Raw genomic sequence first — 18,289 nt, 5'->3', positions numbered from 1 at the left:
CTGTCTTTTGGGCGGCAATTCCGTTAGAACAGTAGGAGCTCCTACCAAAGCCTCTCCTTAGAGCCTCCTGTACCAAACTCCCTTCCCCACAGTGCATGCACGGGTATGCACACACATCTTTTCTACGCTTCTGTGAGGAGCCCTGACCCAGAGGGCATCACTTACCGAGCTTCAACAGCCAGCCTTCTCGGTCTGGGTTGAAAAAAGTGTGGGTGAGGTCATTGCCATCATCTTCAGGGATTTTAAAGGGTTCATTTTTTATGCTCTCATACAGATTCTGGAAGAAAAGATGACGTTGCACGTCTCCAATCTTAGAAAGACCTCTCCCCCAGCCCTTTCCCATCACTCATGCAATGAGCATCACCACGTGCCATGCACTGGCAGCGCAAGAACCCCTCTGCCTTCACGACCCAGAGAGAAAAGAAACAGAGGCCTAACTGGCGAGAAAGCAAGAAGAGAGAGCAGCCTGACCTCCACTTGAGCCTTTAGTCTCAGAGTTATAAATCACTTTCCCCCACTGATTCCTCACTGGGCCTTGCTACCAATCTCTTAATGCAATTCATGTAGCTGAGTGGATGGTCCGAGCAGACACTGGATTGACCCCGTGTCCCTCCCGTCCCCTCCGTCAGCATCGCCTGAGCCCATGGCCTTGAAGGAGAGCTGAGCTCACCCGGAGCAGCTCCTCGGGCAGGTCTCCCCCATCGTTGATGCCTCGATTCATGGCGATGAACCTCTCCACGGTGGGCTTATCTTTGACATTGGGGTTATGCAGGCTGGTGTTCAACATGATGATGGCAAATGAGAGGACGTAACAAGTGTCTGAAAGGGAAAAACAAAATCCAGTCAGAAACATCCCGCCAGCAAGAACAAGAAACGTCAGGTGAGACTGAGAATACAAAGCAGTGCTCTCAGAAGAGTAAGCAAAATCCACGCATCTGGGCACACTCCAACTGCAAAGGGCAGGCATGAGAAAGAACGTAAAGCATTCATGACTTAAAAGGGTGTTATTTTTTTCAGACTGTAAAAGAAGAACATGTACAGAAAAGCACAATACAGGAAAAACAACATATAAACTACCTACAATCCCACTACCTAGGAATAACTTATTTTGCTTTCTTACATAAATGTGACTATGTGTAATGTATCACAAAATGTACCTCAGAGGTTTGAAAAAAATTCTGTAAAGTGATTATCCTTCAATTAAAAAATAAATAAAATTTAAAAAAATATGAACCTCAGAGATACAGACTGTAACATATCTGTTAGAATTACAACAGATACAGTTTTGAGGTCTGCTTTTTGGCTAATCTTCTTAGCATTTTTCCATGTCAACAAAGCCTTTTTATAAAAACATAATTTTTAATAGTTGTACTTCATAATTCAGGGGTGCCCTTAGTTAGATGCCTATTACCTTACTGGCAGACTTTGGATAGTTTCCAACTTTTTACTATTATAAACACCATTTAAAGCGATGTTCTTAGGCAGGAACCTAATCCCTCTGGTTTGAGGAATGACCCAGTGCCTAGAAGAGAACCTGGCGGGCGCTGTCAACCTCAGGAGGGGACGCCCCTCGTGCGCACCTGTGGACTGGAACACCCCGTGGTTGCACTGACAGTAGCGCTGGGCAAACGCTTCCATCATCCGGTCAATCTTCTGGGCCTCTCCCGGCAGCCGGAAGCTCCACAGGAACTGTCTGGGAGGTGAAGACAGGGTGTGTTATGGGACTGGGGGAGATAACCTGTGTGTGAACGGTTTCTCAGCAAAGGGAGATGTCAGGGGCTTCAGCCTTCTCTCAGATGCAGGCTAACCACTCCACATCTCCGTCCTCTCCATAGGAGGGAATTTATTTATGAAAAGAAAAAAAAGAAAAAGATTTCCCTATTCAAAAGCATGGTTCACCTCTTCAGACTGATACATAAGAACTCCAATTAAAAGAATTCCATTTTCCAGAAAGAAAAAAAAAAATGACATAGCAGGAAAAGATTTTCTATCAAAGCAGTCACGACTGAGCCCTTTAAGTCAAACAGAAACCCGCGGCCTTAATTCTGGATTTATTTCACCTACCTAAACAACAACACAAAACATGATATTATTTACACTTAAACAGCAATGAAAATACCAATTTACAATTTCTCAAAAAGCACAAGGGGACTAGATTTAGCAAAAAAAAAATTAATGTTGACTTTTTTCTTTCTAAAATGAAGGGCACTCTACCTATTTCCTGTTCCAGGGCAAGAAATTTAAAGGATTTTCTGAAGTGAAATTGGGAAAGATTCAAAGTGGAAATATTCATCAATTTCCAAATGTTAAATGAAAGATCTGAGGAAGAGTTTTGCAAATTTTGCTTTCAATTTAATCCCCTTTAACCATCCAATCATTTCAATCATAGATACTCAAATCACCACCCAAGATACAATTTCACTAAAACGCCAGGTCGTGCAGGACCCATGGGGTCGCAAAGAGTAAGATATGACTGAGCGACTGGACTGAACTGAACTGAACTGTGCAGGACAGATCTACAACCAAAGACCCGTCTCCCTCAACAAGGTACTGGCTGCGAACATATTCACCGTAAGGCCTGGACGAGGTTGAGATCGGTGAACTCATGCAGTTCCACAAACGCATGAAGAACTTGGATGTTAAACTCATCTCTAGCAAGAGAAACAAAAGATTGTTGGGGAGAGCAGAAGTCAGACAATGATGCTGAGAATCCAAGGTCGTGCAGACCCCCAGTCAGGCGGCCTCCCAGGCTGAGTACTGAGACCCCCCGCAGCCCAGGAGGCAGCCGAATGTTAAATGAAAGATCTGCAGCCTCTGTGTACTGGCTGAACACAGGACACCAGCTGCTGGACACCTCCACCTGTCCTGGGACAAAGCTCGGAGCATCTTGGAGTTTGTTTCTCTAGGTAACTACCGACCAACCTTCTCTACTGCAGGTGTCTCCGGAGGTCTTACCTCTCCCCCAGGTAGTCGCCAATGGCTGTTTTGTTGAGCCCTTCACCTTTATACAAGAACTGGGCAATGTCTTCACAGGTGTTCTTCAGCAGATCATTCTCTATTAAGAACTGGATCCCCTGGAAAGACACGGAAGACGGCAATAGTGCTTCAGACACCAAGAACACCCAGAAAAGAGGTGGGGGCACAGGAAGAATGGGTGCAGGTGCTCTGCACACAGAGTAAGTGTTCAGTAAGTACTTCCTATGTTCTGCAGGAGGCAGGGCTCATGACATGAGCTGTACTCCACAAAAGGAAGGGAGGCTGTCTCAAATGCCCCAGGTTCCTGCTGACAATGTGGAAACCCCCACTTTACAGACTATAGGCTCTGGCTGCTGTCTTTTGTCACTTACTTTTTTAGGATCCATGTTGAATTTTTTCCTGCCCATGGCTACCTGTTTGTTCCTCTGCATGTTTTTCCTGTAAAACAACCATCACAGCCATTTAAGTACTCTGGGTAATCGGGAATTTTTGGAAGACTGACATAACTCCCACATGTGTCACTGAAGGGCAGTGATTCCTGAGATCTATCCAGGAAAGCTCAGGCACACTTGGGTCTAACTGTGGAAGGTCAACTGAAATCCTGACCCTGGTCCTAGGCGCCTTTGTTTCTTCTACTACAGTGGGTTTTTTTTCCATGCCATTTTTGAAACCTTATTGAGGTATAATTTACATATCATATAACATACCCATTTTGAGTGCACATCTGAACAATGTTTAATAAGTTTACTGAGTTGGGCAACTATCACCATAATCCAGTTTTAGAACATTGTCATAGTTACATATTAACCATATAAGTTTATAGCTCATGAACTCATCTGTTCATCCGTTCATCTGTTGGGGGAACGTTAAAGCTAATTCCAGTTTTGGGCTATTTTAAATAAGAACGCTACAGATGTCCTCATGCGTGTGGGCATGTTCTCCTTTCTCCTGAGTAAATACCTGGGGTGAACTGCTGGGCACAGCAGGGGTATACGGTCAACATTAGGAGGAAGTGCCAGTAGGTTTCCCCAGTGTTTACACCGCTTGTTCTCACCAGCTCTCGGCAACAGGAGGCACCACCTGTCTGTTTAACTCTGGCCGTCCTCGTGGGTGTACAGTGGCATCTCCTCATGACTCATGGTACTGAGCATTTTTTACGTGTCTATTATACACGTAAAAGCGTTCACGGTTGTTGGGGTTTTTTTGCCTTTTTTTTTAAGTCAAGCTGTCTTTTTATTAGTGAGTTTTATGTGTTCTTTCTATATAGATTCCAGATACAAGTCTTTTTTCAAACACAGGTAATGCAGGTATTTTCCCCTTGTCTATAGCTTGCCTATTCCTTTTTGAAAAATTTATTTGACTGTGCGAAGTCTTGGTTGCAGCACGCAGGATCTTCAGTTGTGGCATGTGGGATCTAGTTCCTTGACCAGGGATCAAACCCAGGCCCACTGCATTGGGAGTGCAGTCTTAGCCCCTGGACCACCAGGGAAGTCCCTATTCACTTCTTTTAAGAGTACCCTTTGAAAGAGCAGAAATGGTAAATTCTGACAAACACCAATTTGTCCATTGCTTTGAAGCTGCAAAATTTTTTTTTTTTAGTGGCAAGTAAGAAAGCTGTAATTCAGAACTGGCAAGGCAGAGATTGGACATGATGAGCTGGTTGGTTTCTGCTGGACATGCAGCTTCACTAATCCATATGGCCCTGTGCACACAAGTTTAAAATAACAAAATCCAACAGTCTCCTCAAGCTAGACAGGGAGACTTAGGCTTAGAAAAATACAGACATGCAGTGAATTAGAAACAGCTCATTTACGACATTAAGCAGTTAGAAAATGGTCTGGGAACCCCATTCAAAATTAAACTCTCAAGGCAACTAACATTTCATGTAGTTAAAGGAAAAAAAGAACCAGCAGACACGCCTTGGCACTTTCTGCTACAATCTCACTTCTACGTTCTCTTAAGTGTTAGGGAGGCATAAGCAAGCTTGCAGTGATGCCTAGACACAACTGGGCCTCCAGCCTTCTGGAGCTGCATCAGCAGCATCCGTTAAGCTTTTCCTTTACCCAAAGTGAAAAATGGAAACTCTAAAATAGGAACCCAGTGGATAAGAGAAGAAATAGTTCACGCAACAATTTAAAGACAGTTTAAGATTTGGGGGGACCTGCCAAGTTCTCCAGTTCAGCCTTTCCAAAAACATCAAAAGCCGTCACATTCAGAAGTCCCTGCGTGGAAGGCAGAAAGTATGGCTACATACGTGCTCGCTTCTCCTTAAATACATGGCATGGGCACAATTCCAGGCTGGCGCTTAGCAATGCCACAACCACAAAACCACCCAGAAAAGGACAGACTCACCTCTCTTCTGTGGACCCCAGGTTTTCAATTTCATTAGCTACTTCTGCTATCTCATCCTTCAGCCTCTGCAAAACACATAGTCCAGAATCACCAGGAGGAAGATACAGATCACATTAACATTGCCAAAATCTCCTGTAACTCCCTCTGACCAAAAAGGAAAATAGAGCAAATAAAATAAAGGCAACGCCCCCCCAAAACCTAAAAGTTTTTGGAAAATTCATCTGTTCAACAAATGTTTCTTGAGTTCCTACCAGACTGTAAACATTCTAGGGAATACAAAGAAGAAAAAGATAACATCCTGACCTCAAGGAGTTTATAGTCTAGAAAAGAAGTTTGTAATCATATACAGTATGTAAAATACGTATTTTCCACTGGAAGACAGCTGCCTCGACAGTCTGTCGCAGTGCATCTGCAGCTCACAGAAGAGGGGACAAACCAGTCCCCCAGGCACCCAGTGAGCAGTGCCTGTACTGGGTCAACACTGCCGCCAAGTGGCCAGCAAAGGGAACCCCACTCCTGGCTATGCCTTCTACCTCCTGCCCCATCTAAGCAGGTCTGCAGAGTGGACAGAGTTCACTGGCGGGGTGGAGGGGCTTTGAGTGAAGAACTGCTATGCTTTTCCAGCATTTACCAGTGAGGTAGGACTCAAAGAACTAGGTAACAGCAAAGGACACTCACAGCAACACTGGAGCAGACTCAGTCTTTCCTCAACACGCTGCAGCTTGGGTTACAGGGTGTGCCCCCTCCCTTCCCTGCCCTTGGGCTTCCAAATGTTTTACAGAGAATTCTAAAAGAAATGGCTTCCCCAAGGCCTAAACTAATCCAACTAATGACAATCTATCAAGAGGTGTTTTTCAGTCCTATCTTACAGAAGAAACTAAAGTTCAAAGAACCAAAATTCTCTCTCTAGAATTGCCCTGCCAGAAAATGGCCACCAGGACGTGGACGTGGGTCTGCTTAGCCTGAAGCCTGGGTTCAAGTCACAGTCAGGAGACCTGGGGTCACTCTAGCCTGACAGCTGACCAGCTGCGTGCAGCTCACAGAGCACCCCCTATTTGGAGATTCTGTTCTCCCTTGCTGAGCAAAGCTGGTTGTCAATTCCTGCACCTGGTCCGAACTGTGGTGAGAGCAAGTCAGAAGGTGTCATGAGAAGGCACCTGGTCAAGGTGCTGCCCAGCTCCTACCTGGATGTCGGCCAGCAGCTCCTGCTTTCTCCGCCGAATGTTCTCCAGCTCCTGGCGCTCCTCTGCAGTCAGGTCACTGGGAACTACAAAAAAAGGAGGGAAAGGTTACTAAAAAAGCTTTTACCTTACCAAAAATAAATGCAATTTGGAGACCACAAAAGGACAAAGATAACACAGAAGAGGCGAGAAGCCTGTGTCGGAAATGACCGACTGCTGGGGAGACTCTGGCTCCCCTTCACCATCAAGTTGACCAAAGTCAGAAAGGATCACAGAGAAAAGCTCTGATAAAGGAACAGCTGTCATTAAAAAAAAAAAACAAACACAAGAGAAAAGGGTGCCTGTGGTGAGATGAGGTTGGCTAGGAATGAAAAAGGAGGACCATTAATCAGGCCCCAACCATTTCCATCCCACAGGCTGGGGCTCAGACCCCTGGTTAATCAACCTCTCCAGGTCTCTGGTCCCTCAGTGAATCTACCCTGACATGCGACAACGTCTAGGACCCTAGCAGGGAAGGGGAGGCAACTGCAAAGCAATGCGAATGACAGTTTTATGCCACTTCTGGAGCGGGGAGGCAAGTATGTACAGAGAAAAAAATCCAGCAGGATACATCCCAAAATTGAAACAATGCTTAACTCTGGGGCTGGGGTTATGGGGACTTTTCTGCTTTTTTGAACATTTTTGAATAATGTTTTGGAACGAGCTCTCATCATCAGAACAGTTACTGCGGGCATCCATCTTTCGCACATGCGCCTGAGAACTGCTCCATGTGATGTGGTGGCCACGGGCCACATGTGAGTAGTAAGCCCTTGAAATGTGACTGCCCAGTTTGAGATGTGTGGTGTATGTAAAAGACACACCAGGCTGTACAAAAAAGTAACATATTTCTTTAATACTATTTATATTGATGACATGCTGAAATAACTTGTTACACGAAATACAGTATTTTAATTGTGCTCGCAGGGGCTGCTAGAGACACACTGCCCTTGCGACTCGTGTGGCATTCCTGCTGGCAGCACAGAGGAACAGCTCTGCTGGAGAGTGTGCTCAGGGTGCACGACTCACTAGCCGTGCTGCTAAAACTGAACCTACTGCGCTCAGAGAGCAGTTCTTCTCCCTACAAGTTTCACACAAATCACGTACAACAGCATAAGAGGGTAGAAACAAGACCACCATGAGTAAGTCTCAGCACAGGTTAATTAACTATATTAGAGTCTCGGCTGACTTCTTCCTTGTAATCCAGTTTTCCTCCACCCTTTCATACGAAAGTGTCTTTCAAACTTCAAGACCCGCAATTAAGAAACACATTTGACTTCATGACCCAATCCGCCCCAAACACAACAGTAACAAAATAATACCCTCATCATGTGAAATCCATGGACATTTCCTACTGTTTTAGTTTTCCTAACAGTAGTTTTAGCCCATGAAATTGATTTCATAGTCTAATAAATGCACTGCAGTTTGAAACACACTCACAGTACACTAAAGGCTGGAAGACACAGCCATCTAGCGATCCCAACAGACCACCTAAATGCAGCCCAGGCCTTCCACATGAGGCTTCAACTGTGTCTCTGGGAAGCCAGGATGAGCATTCCAATGGCTACATCAGCAGAAAGAAACAGGTTAGCTCTAGTTTGAGCAAAAACCACTCTGAGAAACAACACAAACTGTACTGATTCACACCCCATTCTAGAGAAAAGCAAGCCTAAAGGGAATTTATTCTGCTTTTTCTGGACTTCACAAACCAGAAAAATTTCTAGTCCATGAAGATGAAAAGTTCTCTTTAAGAAACTAATTTTTTGAGGTTCTAAAAGACAAGATTCATTCCAATATAACATGGTTTTGAGAGTCTGAGGCAATAGTTCATTTCTTTAACAGCTATTCCACAGGGGAATGAACAACCAGACTTTGACTGTGAACCAGAGATGGCCTCAGCAGATCACCAATGTCTCACCCCCATCAGAGGCAGGACCACAGTCCCCATAACAAGGTGCATTTAAAGCAGAACCATGATGAGAAAAACTTCTATCTCAAGACTGCTGGGTACCCTAAGAAGTCAGATTTTATTGTTCCAAACTGGAAACTCTCAGTGGCGGCTTCCTTTTCAGAATCTAAGCACTCAGCTATTCTGGGTTAGCAAGGTCATGAGAGAATGAATGGGAAAGAGCTGGAGTGTTTACGATGGAAGAAAGCTTCGCTGGGTCTTCTCTCAGCAGAATAACAAGGCAGCTAGAAACAGGAAAAACGGAGGATAGAGGGCATCAGGGTACAAGCCACAGGCCAAGGCGAGGCACAGAAGGAGAGGCATGACCTTGGTGCTGGGAACAGCTCCCAGGAGAGATGATCAGCACACACTCTGGGCTTGGGCAGCGCTAGTGGAGCACACACAGAGGCTCATCCAGGCTCCACAACAAAAGTTGTACGTAACCAGCTGTCAACTTGTTGAGTGGGGGAAGAGCGGACAGAGGCGAGAGGGCCAGAGGAGGGCAGGGAGCACACGAAGGGCAAGCAGGGTCCCTGCATTTCCTCCTACAAAGGGGCAGGAGGCACTCATGAAAGATCACAGACAGAAATCAAGGTTGTGGATGTGTGTGTGAAAATCTCAAAGATGAAAATTAAGTGAGCAAGCATCTGTGATAAACTATCAGATACGGAGAGAGTGAAGAAAAAGAAAGCTGCGAGTGAAGAAACCAGGAAACAGTCTTTGATAATCAGCAGGACAAGAACATTAATACAGACCTGGCAGGACCTACCAGAAGATCAAAAGTCAGAATAAGTTAATTCTGAGTGATTGCTTCTGAGAAGGGTGTATCTGGGAATGGAGAGAGATGTGGAATATAAGCTCCTGAATATTTGCTTTAAAAAATACAGTGAGGTACAACTGGATTTTTTTTTAATGAAAAATAAAAATGTTAATCTATGGTTATGAAAAAAGGCCTCCTATGTGTTGGAAGGTGTTCTAGCCCATGTGCAGTCAGAACCAACAAGACATTCATTCACAGTTATTTTGAAGCAGTCTCCTGACATTAACCCCAGGATTTCTAAATCACTTCTCCATTCTACATTTAGTCCCCCGCAAATCACAACACTGCTTCCTGAATGGGTCAATAAATCACCTAAGAACTTACAAAAAAAAAAAGAAGCAGATTTAGATCTCATTTTTCTAGTGGAATTTTGTTCTGAGATGAGGAAAAAAATCCAACACTTTAACAAATGTATTTTTCTCTGCCTGCTTAAACTTATCAACGCAACACCGAATCTTCAACTCAAGCTTTCATTCTCATGTTGCCATGAGGAAAATAAAATTCACAGACAAAATGCTTAATTTCACTTAACAGCATGAAGACTCAAAACCACGGCTGGAGAGCTGAAGGAGAGAGGGGTCCCGAGGATCCTGGCTGGCATCTCAGGACCCTGCAAGCCACCACCAGGACAGAAACAGCTGGTACTCAGAACCCACCACATCCACCCCGAGATTCTGAGGAAGTGGCATGGGCACCTGGCAAAGGCATCTATCTGCCCAGGCCCGGGCTTTCCTGCGTAGCCACTGGGGTTAAACTGTAAAATATCTGCTGATGGGCCAGATGGCAGAGCAACAAACAACTCCTCCCTCCCCCGACTGCCACGTGCTGCAGCCACACTTCTGTGCCAGGGAGGCAGCTAAGCCCTCTTCTCCTGAAAAGAATGGCAGCTAGGGAGGCAGCGGTCTGCACAGAAAGGACAGAGCAGAGGGCCTGGAGGCCTCGGGAATTCACGCTGCAAAGGTTAATTTACAAGGTGTCCTGCTTCCAGCACGGGGACCATTCCCGCAGCAGCCCCTCACCATTCCCTCGCAAGGCTCCAATTTAATGAAGGGGATTAAAGAGCCTACAACAACAAGGGACCATTGTACTCTGCTGTGAATAGGAAAGCCACACAAGGGGACCTTCTATTTATTTCTTTATTTAAATGTTGCTCTGCAGATTTAACCAGCAGAAACCCAGAGCTGCAACGTGCTCCATCCAGCGCATACAAAGGAGGCTGTCTTAAAGGGACAGTGCCCTCCTTCCAGGCTAGGGGCAGGTAGAAATGCATAGGGTGGCATCGCTAGGTCCAGCTTCCCCAGCCCTAGAGGCCACAGGCAGGTGCCCAGAGACCTGCCGTGGAGTCCAACTGAAAAGAGAGATCTACTTGACAGCAGTTTCTGCTCAACAAGAATACAGGCCAAAAAGGACCATGCTTGCTCTCTGTCCCTGGTCCCCAAGGACTGACGTATATCAAAGTGTTGGAGGTGCGCTTTAGGGCCCAGACACAGCTCCCTGAGAGGCACCAGCTACACCAGGTCCCACTGCTTAGATTTAAATTTGCCTTACCTTTTCCACCATAATCATCAACCATCGTCCCTATATATAGCCTCTGCCTTCCGGTGATAACAAGGGTCCAGATTTAAACCAGCACAGCAGGGCAACATTTTAAAAGGCAGGTCAAGAGTCAGAAGGCCCTCTCTTTTCCCACATGTGGAGACGGTAGACAGACAGGTCTGGCCCCAATGCAGCCCAGGAGGGTGCCACTGTGTAGACAGGCTTCCAGCCCTCCAGAGCCTATGCCAGGGGGCCCAGCTAAGCAAGGCTGGACGGACCCTTTCCAGGCTGGAGTTTCATGAAACTGAAAACACACAGGGTTTGTTTTCAAACCACCTCAGAAACCACCTGCCCGCCTGGAGCCACAGCAGCCGGGTCAAGCATGCTGATTAGCAGAAGCAAAAACTATTGTACACAGAATGGATAAGTAACAAGGCCCTACTATAGAGCACAGGGAACTATTTTCAATATATTGTGATAAACCATAATGGAAAGAACATGAAAGAGAATATGTGGGTATATACACACACAAATATACATATGAATACTCTACACCAGAAATTAACACGACACTGTAAATCAACTATACTTATTTTTTTTTAAAAAGAAAGAAAGGTAAATTAAGCACTGGACCTTCCTGTACCCTCTCCAGAAACTGTTACCAGCTCCAGAGGGAACACAAGCTATTACGAACAGCTTCTGGGCTTCAGAGCACAAATCTGGGAAGCTGCCCATGGACTGAGGGCGCTGTGTCTACTGTCTACTGCCTCCGGAGACAAGGACCAAAGAGCCTGCCGTGGGGAGAGTGCTGGTCACCCACTGCGTCCTTCCTGACTCAGCCTGTACAGACAGATCCTCCGGTCAGATCACTTGCTCGCCCCAACCCTGGGGTAAGTCACCTGGTCTCCCAGGAGACCCCAGCACCTTCCAGTGTGAAGAAATTCTAAAGACTAGAAAAAACTCAGGCTTTGGGTGACACTCAAACAGTCATCAAACTTTCACAAAACTCTCAATTCTATGCTGACATTAGAAATACACAAGGTCAGATATTCTCGACAGGGATAAGAAAACAACCAAAATTCACAGGGTCCTTAAGAACAGGCAATGTAGAGATGAGTGAAACAGAAAGATACAATGCCTAAGAGGCTTTGCTGGCAGCCTCACACTTAAGAGACAGACCTCAGGGTGTTGTCAGACCAGAGGACACAGAAGGACAAGGCAAAGGGATGTGAGTGAAACCGGAAACCTAGGGACACATACATGGCCAACTGGGTGCTGACCTGACTACCTCATGACTTTACAGAAAGTCTCCCGACCTTGGGAAACAGTTCCTTTTCCCTCCGTAAGTCAAAACTATAACAACCCTTTGTAAAATTTAATACTATATTATTCTGTCTTGAAAAGGAATGAAATTCTGACACATGCTACAGGATGAAGGAACTCAGAAGACATTACATTCAGTGAAATAAGCCAGCCACAAAAGGACCAATCCTGGACGATTCCACTTATATGAGGTACCCAGAGAAGCCAAATTCACATAGACAGAAAGTAGAACAGTGGGTGTCTGAGGGAGGGGAGAACGGGGAGCCAAAATTCAACAGGGACAGAGTTTCAGTTTCACAAAAGTTCTAGAGATGGATAATGGTGATGGTTGTACAACTATGTGAATGAATGAACTTAATGCTACTGAACTGTACACTTAAAATAGTATATTTTATGTTATGTATATTTTACCACAATAAAAAATAAATGAAACAAAAATTTTAATAGCAGTATACTGAGTTCCTGATTTCTGCCAAGCTTAGTCCCTTTCCTCAGAAGCTATGACTTGATTTTTGTAGAAAGCAACGTAAAAGGAGTGTCTCACCACCAATTTACAGCCTGTGCTGTGCTTAGTTGCTCAGTCGTGTCCGACTCTTTGCAACCCCGTGGACTGTAGCCCGCCAGACTCCTCTGTCCATGGGAATCTCCAGGCAAGAATGCTGGAATGGGTTGCCATGCCCTCCTCCAGGGGATCTTCCCAACCCAGGGATCAAACCCAGATCTCCCACATTGCAGGCGGATTCTTTACTGTCTGAACCACCACGCAAGCAATTTATAGCCCAAGTGACTAAAAGAATGTAGACACACCAACAGGACCAAAAGGAATTAAATTGGCAAGTGCTAGCATAACTGACGTTCAACATCAAAGGTGAAAGGTGCCTTCCAGCAAATTACCAATGTGAATATTTACTTTTGTAGCTTAAATTCTTTCCACATAAAAACCACTCACTCTCCCACCCAGAAATAAGTATATTAAAGATTTTATTCCTGTAGTCTGCATCTTTAAGGAAAACTTTGTTCCTATATCAATCTTACAGACATTCCATCTAACAACTAACCCCAAAATTCAGGCCTCCTTAACTGAGATGAGACATTGCCCAGGAACTGAGGTAGGGGGCACCTGAGTGGGGCCTTACTGACCAGTGGTTCTATGACCTGGGAAAAATCACCATCTCTCCCTGCCTTGGTCTCCTTAAGCAGGAATGGGCATGTCAGCATCCTCGCCCTTCCCAGTGAGAGGGTGTCTATTAAACAGCTCCATAAACTGCCTCATGAAAGCAAAGTATTTCATCATCTTACCTTACTTAGAGAAGGAATGGACACATTTTATCTAATAAAAATGAGAACTTGAAGACAGTTTGTGTAATCAAAGGGAAATGAGGTCAAACTTCAAGGTAGTAAAAGAGACAAAGTCATAAAATTTTATCCTAAAAGTTTGGTTTAGAAAAATAAAGTTAACATCTGCTTTCAATAAAAGCTGAAAACTAGGAAACAATCATTTTAAGAACTTTAAGCTTTTTCTAAAACCTGGCAGTGGTAATACATGGTCCAGCTGGACTTCTGCAGCAGTTTCTTCCCAGTGCTCATACTTCCAACCTCTGTCTCCAAGGCTGTTTCTGAAAGGGTCTCATGGACTTAAAGAAGAGTTGGAGCCAGCTTGACAAGGAGAACCATGTTCCACCTCTGGCTTCTGGAGAAAGGAGCCCTCCATTCTCAGGGCAAGCCTGGGAGCTCCCGTCCCAGCAGACAAACCCCACCGTCATCAGTGCCCTTCTCCTTCCTCCCAGGCAGAGCAAGCACTCCCCCTCCCCAAGCCAGCTGCCATCTGGGCACTGCACAGCTGTGTCACCACACCCCTTCCCTCCAAAAGAGAGGCTTGGTGGGGACCCGAGGCACGTAACTCAGTTCCCTCTCACTTTCCTCATCTTCCTAAAACCTATGTTCACGCTGGCCCTTTGTAAAACCCTGAATATTTCTGCAGACGGAAACATTCCCCCTCAGCCTGACAGCTGGAACAGACTCCTGGCAGCAAAATAAACAAGGGACTCCAGCTCCTCTTCTATGTGCATTTTTGGGAAGAGGGCTACTCAATACCAGGGGAAGGTTCCCAAGTTTTTAATGAGTAAAATAAAAACTCCAGGGGAGGTTTGGGAGGGGGATCTCTCAGAATTTGTCCCTCTGCTTTCTGCCCTCCTTTTTTAAATCTCATCCGAGCAGGACCATACAAACTGGTTATTAGTTTATTCCTTAATCTGGGGCCTAGAAGAAACCATACTGAAGGCCGAAACCTCTATTAGAAGAAGCTACTGGAAAAAAAACCCTGGGAAGAGAGAGCAGAATGCGAACCACAAGACAGACATGCAGAGAAGCAGCCACTGCACACACCAGGCTTGCCTGGCTCTGGGGTGGGAGAGGCCGGCAGCAGCGCATAATAATAATAGAGGGATTCGCCCTGTACAGGAAGCTCCACACGGTGGGCTCACCCGCGCCACCCACCCGGCCTCTTACCCGGGGCGAGTCCCCTCTCCGGTGGTCCCAGGATCCCGGCAGCCCTGAGGCAGCGACGTCAACGCCCTGGCAGGTGGCAGCTGTCCGCTTCAGAGGCCATAGTGGCCCAGCACCGTGACCCCCCAGTCCCAGGCCCCCGGCAGCCCCCCCAGCGCCGGGTGGAGGCAGGGACGGAGCCCGCGTGGCATGTGCGCCCGCACTGCCCGGGCAGAGGCGGCAGCCAGGCGGGGACACAAAAGCTGAGCAGAAACCCGGGTGCGGAGGAAGTCGATCCTGGTGGGGAAGGCTGGCGTGGTTGGAGATGGCCACGGAGCTATCGCCAGGCGGACACTTGGAGCGTGTGCTCAGTCCTCCAGGCTTATTTCCATGAATGCAATTACAGCGCCCCGCCCACCGTGCCCCCACTCGAGGCCTCCGAGGGGGAGGGGACACGCCACGAGCCTTTGCTCACAGGCTGCAGCGGCTTTTTTCTCTCCCTTGGAAGCGAAAGGCTGATGGTGGCTTCCCTGGGAGGATGTTAACCCTTACATGAGGTACCTCTCCTCCCTGAGTGGATAAACAGGAGGGCAGGATCCAGAATGCAGGCCATTCTGTCACCCTCAGCAGACGGCCACCTCCCGTTTCCCCCTACCCCAACTCCCCCTGCCCCCAACAGCATCAACAGGCAGGGATGCTGACCCTGCTGATCCAACGTCCCCCCAAGCCCCACCCCTTTCAGTCCTCTGCAGCACTAAGGCCCTTGTCTCCAGGTGACCTGCTCCAGCCTTTTACTAAAACGGCCTGCCTCCTACTCAGGCCACAAGCACCAGAGGCTCCAACCCAGCGTGCCGGTACACACTGGTTAGGGCGAGTGGCAGGTGTGTCTAGGACAATACTGTAAGACGGCTGGTGACGAGAAACGTCACTACAGCCTGAGAGGAGTGGCTGTCCACCTTAAGGTGTGAGTATCACCAAGGGCATTGGCAGACACACACATCGGGGACCTCAGGCCCCAGACCTGGGGTCTGGAGGCTCAGGCCCTGTGTTAAAGCAGAAGACGGGGCAACTGCAGGCTGTGTCTGCTGACTCCTCTGGGAAGCACTGCCTTTGACTAATAAGGGAAGAGACCTAAGGATTAAGACAAGTGCCAAATACACGAGGAGAAAAAGAGAAAATGAACCACTACACTAGATGAAGTTCTCTAATCTCGGCACTACTGACGTGTGGGGGCTCCTTCTGTGTGGGAGGGCGTCCTGTGCCGTAGAGCACATTTTACTGTACCCTGGCCTCCACCCACTGGATGCCCGCAGCAGCATCCCACCCTACCCACTAAGAGGACAGCCCCACAGGCTTCCAGATACACCAAATCCCCTGCAGGGTCAAACTGTCCTGCCTAAGAATCACCGCTCCAGACACACAATGAAAAGAGGAAAAAAACTAAAAACCGCACACTCTGGCCTGCCTTCCAGTGCTCTGTCCTCAGGAAACTGCTGATAGATGGCTCCCTCCCTCCACTACACTAATGTGGGTTCCATTCTCTAAGGTTTCCTCATCACCAGGACTGGGTCACCAGACTTGACCAACACTTGGGCTTTGCAGGCCCAGCCTGTCTTTAAAGAAACAGTCACAATATGAAAAATTTTATTTTTGTGCCATAAGAGTTCTCATCTAAAAGAATCATACCAAATCTATGAGAAATAAACCCTAAAATTATGGAATCTCTGTTTAAAACTAAAAAGGAAGGCAAGTTTTCAACAAACATACCAGCTGAGAGTCCCTACTAGATACTGGGTCTGGTAAGCAATCACACACCAGCCGGCTCCAGGGAGACAGGTTTCCAACCTATCTCCATTTCCTTCTTGTTGTTCAGAGGCTCACCCTCCCCAGCCATCAACACCACCACTTCCAGGAAGAACTCCCTCAGTTCACATAAAAGAACCATCACTAAAGGCCTTCTTCATCCATATGGTCTCCTCTGAACATGTTTGTATCACGAAGTTTAACACCTGGTTGGACACTGTCCTGTTCGCAGGGGGGTTTCTGTCCATCAAAGGAAGCTCTTGCCTTTCAGTAAAATATCATAAATATTCTCACAGCACTCTACACAGTCCTAAGGGCTACATCCCCTTTTTGAGGTAATGTCAAAATAGGCACACATACCCTCCAGGGATTTAAAGGTCCCAGTAGGTGGATCCTGGCATCACTTCCTGTGCACAGCTTGGTCATAAGGCACAGGCTCGCTGTGGCTTGTCCTGAGCCCCAGCTACATCTGAGCAACAGAGGACCCAGTGCTGGGGTGGACTCGCAGTGCGTACACTGGCAAAGACCTCACGGTGCCTCCAGGCCAGACTCGCTGGCAGCAAAGCCTGCACCACAGTCAACTCCCTGCACAAACAGTATGATCCGAGGAAGCAAGGCGACAAGAAGTGACAGGGAAAAGCTACCGACAGGAAGTCTGCAGTGTGGCTCGCCTCGTATCTACAGACAGATCTCAAATAAAGAGCCCCATAATCAAGTTTATGAAATCACAGCGATGACTGGAGAAAAAGACTGGGCACAGGGTAGTAATCTCAGGAAACCTACCAACAGAGAAAATAAAAGCTTTAAAAAATTACTTTCTCAGACTCATACTCCAACAGTCTTTTGGGAAAAAAATGGTTACCGCCCATAAACTAGGTGCTCTATTAGTTACTATAGAAGGTATAGAGACAGTAAGACAAGGGTTTAGCCCCCAAAGAGCTTCCATGTTACTGTTCTCCTTTAAAAAAAAAGAATCAAGCAGCATAAGTGCCAATGGAACACTGGTGACAGGTGCTCTGGGGTCAGCAGCAGCAAAGCTGGCAAAGCCAGTTGTTCCAGGAGGCCTCACGGGAGCTGAGGCCGGGCCAGCGGGGAGAGGGCACACGAGGCGGGGGACAGAGAACAAATGGGGATACAGAACAAAATGGAAACTCCTGGAAAAGCTGCACTACTCAGAAATGGTGTCCTTTGAGTCTGGCCTGAAGACAACATCTGACTGTTGTTGGACAGGAGGTGCGGTAGAGTCACAAGGGGGTGTGGGGGCACCAGGAGAGGGGGGTGGGCAGCATTTCTGGGGTGACCAGGGAGAAGTGACAGGGACACAGGGCATTCATCTAAGGCAGCGAAACTTCAGCTCAGGAGTAGGGGCACAGAACTAAGTGTCTTCTGCCCCATGACAGCTCAGAGCTTCCACAGCTACCCACCTGTGCTTAATTCCACAGACAACTCCTGAGAGGCAATGAATCAAGTGTCTTTCAAATCATCAACATCACAAACTTGCTAATCCTATGCATCCCCAAGCCCCACATCCTCTGGGCAAAGGCCCCAGCCCAGCCTGCACTAGGCGGAGCCCTGGGCGTCTAAGCACTCCCACCTCCCCTGCTTCTGCATCACAGGAAACTCAGGCATGGAGTTTTCAACCAATCTACTCCATTCCTTCTGCTTTAAAATGCTGAGTTACACTTTAGTAAAAGCTAGGAGCATAAACGCTTCTTCAAAGAAGCCAAGACTGGCTTCTGTTCCCGCGCTGAGAAGGGCCGGAAGCAGTTGAGAGGGTAGCAGTTCCTAACTCTAACCTCAGACTGGAAAAAGCTGGCTCCTGGTTGCAGA

The 18,289-nt window shown here is 47.0% G+C and overlaps 1 protein-coding gene across 4 annotated transcripts in view; it reads right to left on the bottom strand.

Moving 5' to 3' along the window:
* The window catches only part of CYTH1 (cytohesin 1), a 75,002-nt gene that overhangs the window by 14,469 nt on the left and 42,244 nt on the right, over nt 1-18,289 (bottom strand). For 3 of the 4 annotated variants that reach the window (XM_055408454.2, XM_088829280.1, XM_055408453.2), the window contains exons 2-9: nt 6,513-6,595; nt 5,329-5,393; nt 3,348-3,414; nt 2,956-3,074; nt 2,571-2,651; nt 1,581-1,693; nt 671-819; nt 165-277 (exon numbers count right to left, since the gene is read on the bottom strand). In XM_055408454.2, the coding sequence (XP_055264429.2) occupies nt 165-277; nt 671-819; nt 1,581-1,693; nt 2,571-2,651; nt 2,956-3,074; nt 3,348-3,414; nt 5,329-5,393; nt 6,513-6,595 (790 nt within the window). Of the gene's footprint in view, nt 1-164; nt 278-670; nt 820-1,580; nt 1,694-2,570; nt 2,652-2,955; nt 3,075-3,347; nt 3,415-5,328; nt 5,394-6,512; nt 6,596-18,289 lie in introns of those variants that run through there. The other variant, XM_088829279.1, reaches the window with a different exon arrangement.

This window comes from Moschus berezovskii, chromosome 20 (genome assembly GCF_049115385.1).
Source record: "Moschus berezovskii isolate FMDL1 chromosome 20, NW_MosBer_1.0, whole genome shotgun sequence".
NCBI classification, from domain to species: domain Eukaryota; kingdom Metazoa; phylum Chordata; class Mammalia; order Artiodactyla; family Moschidae; genus Moschus; species Moschus berezovskii.
This window is presented reverse-complemented; position numbering and strand designations above follow the sequence as displayed.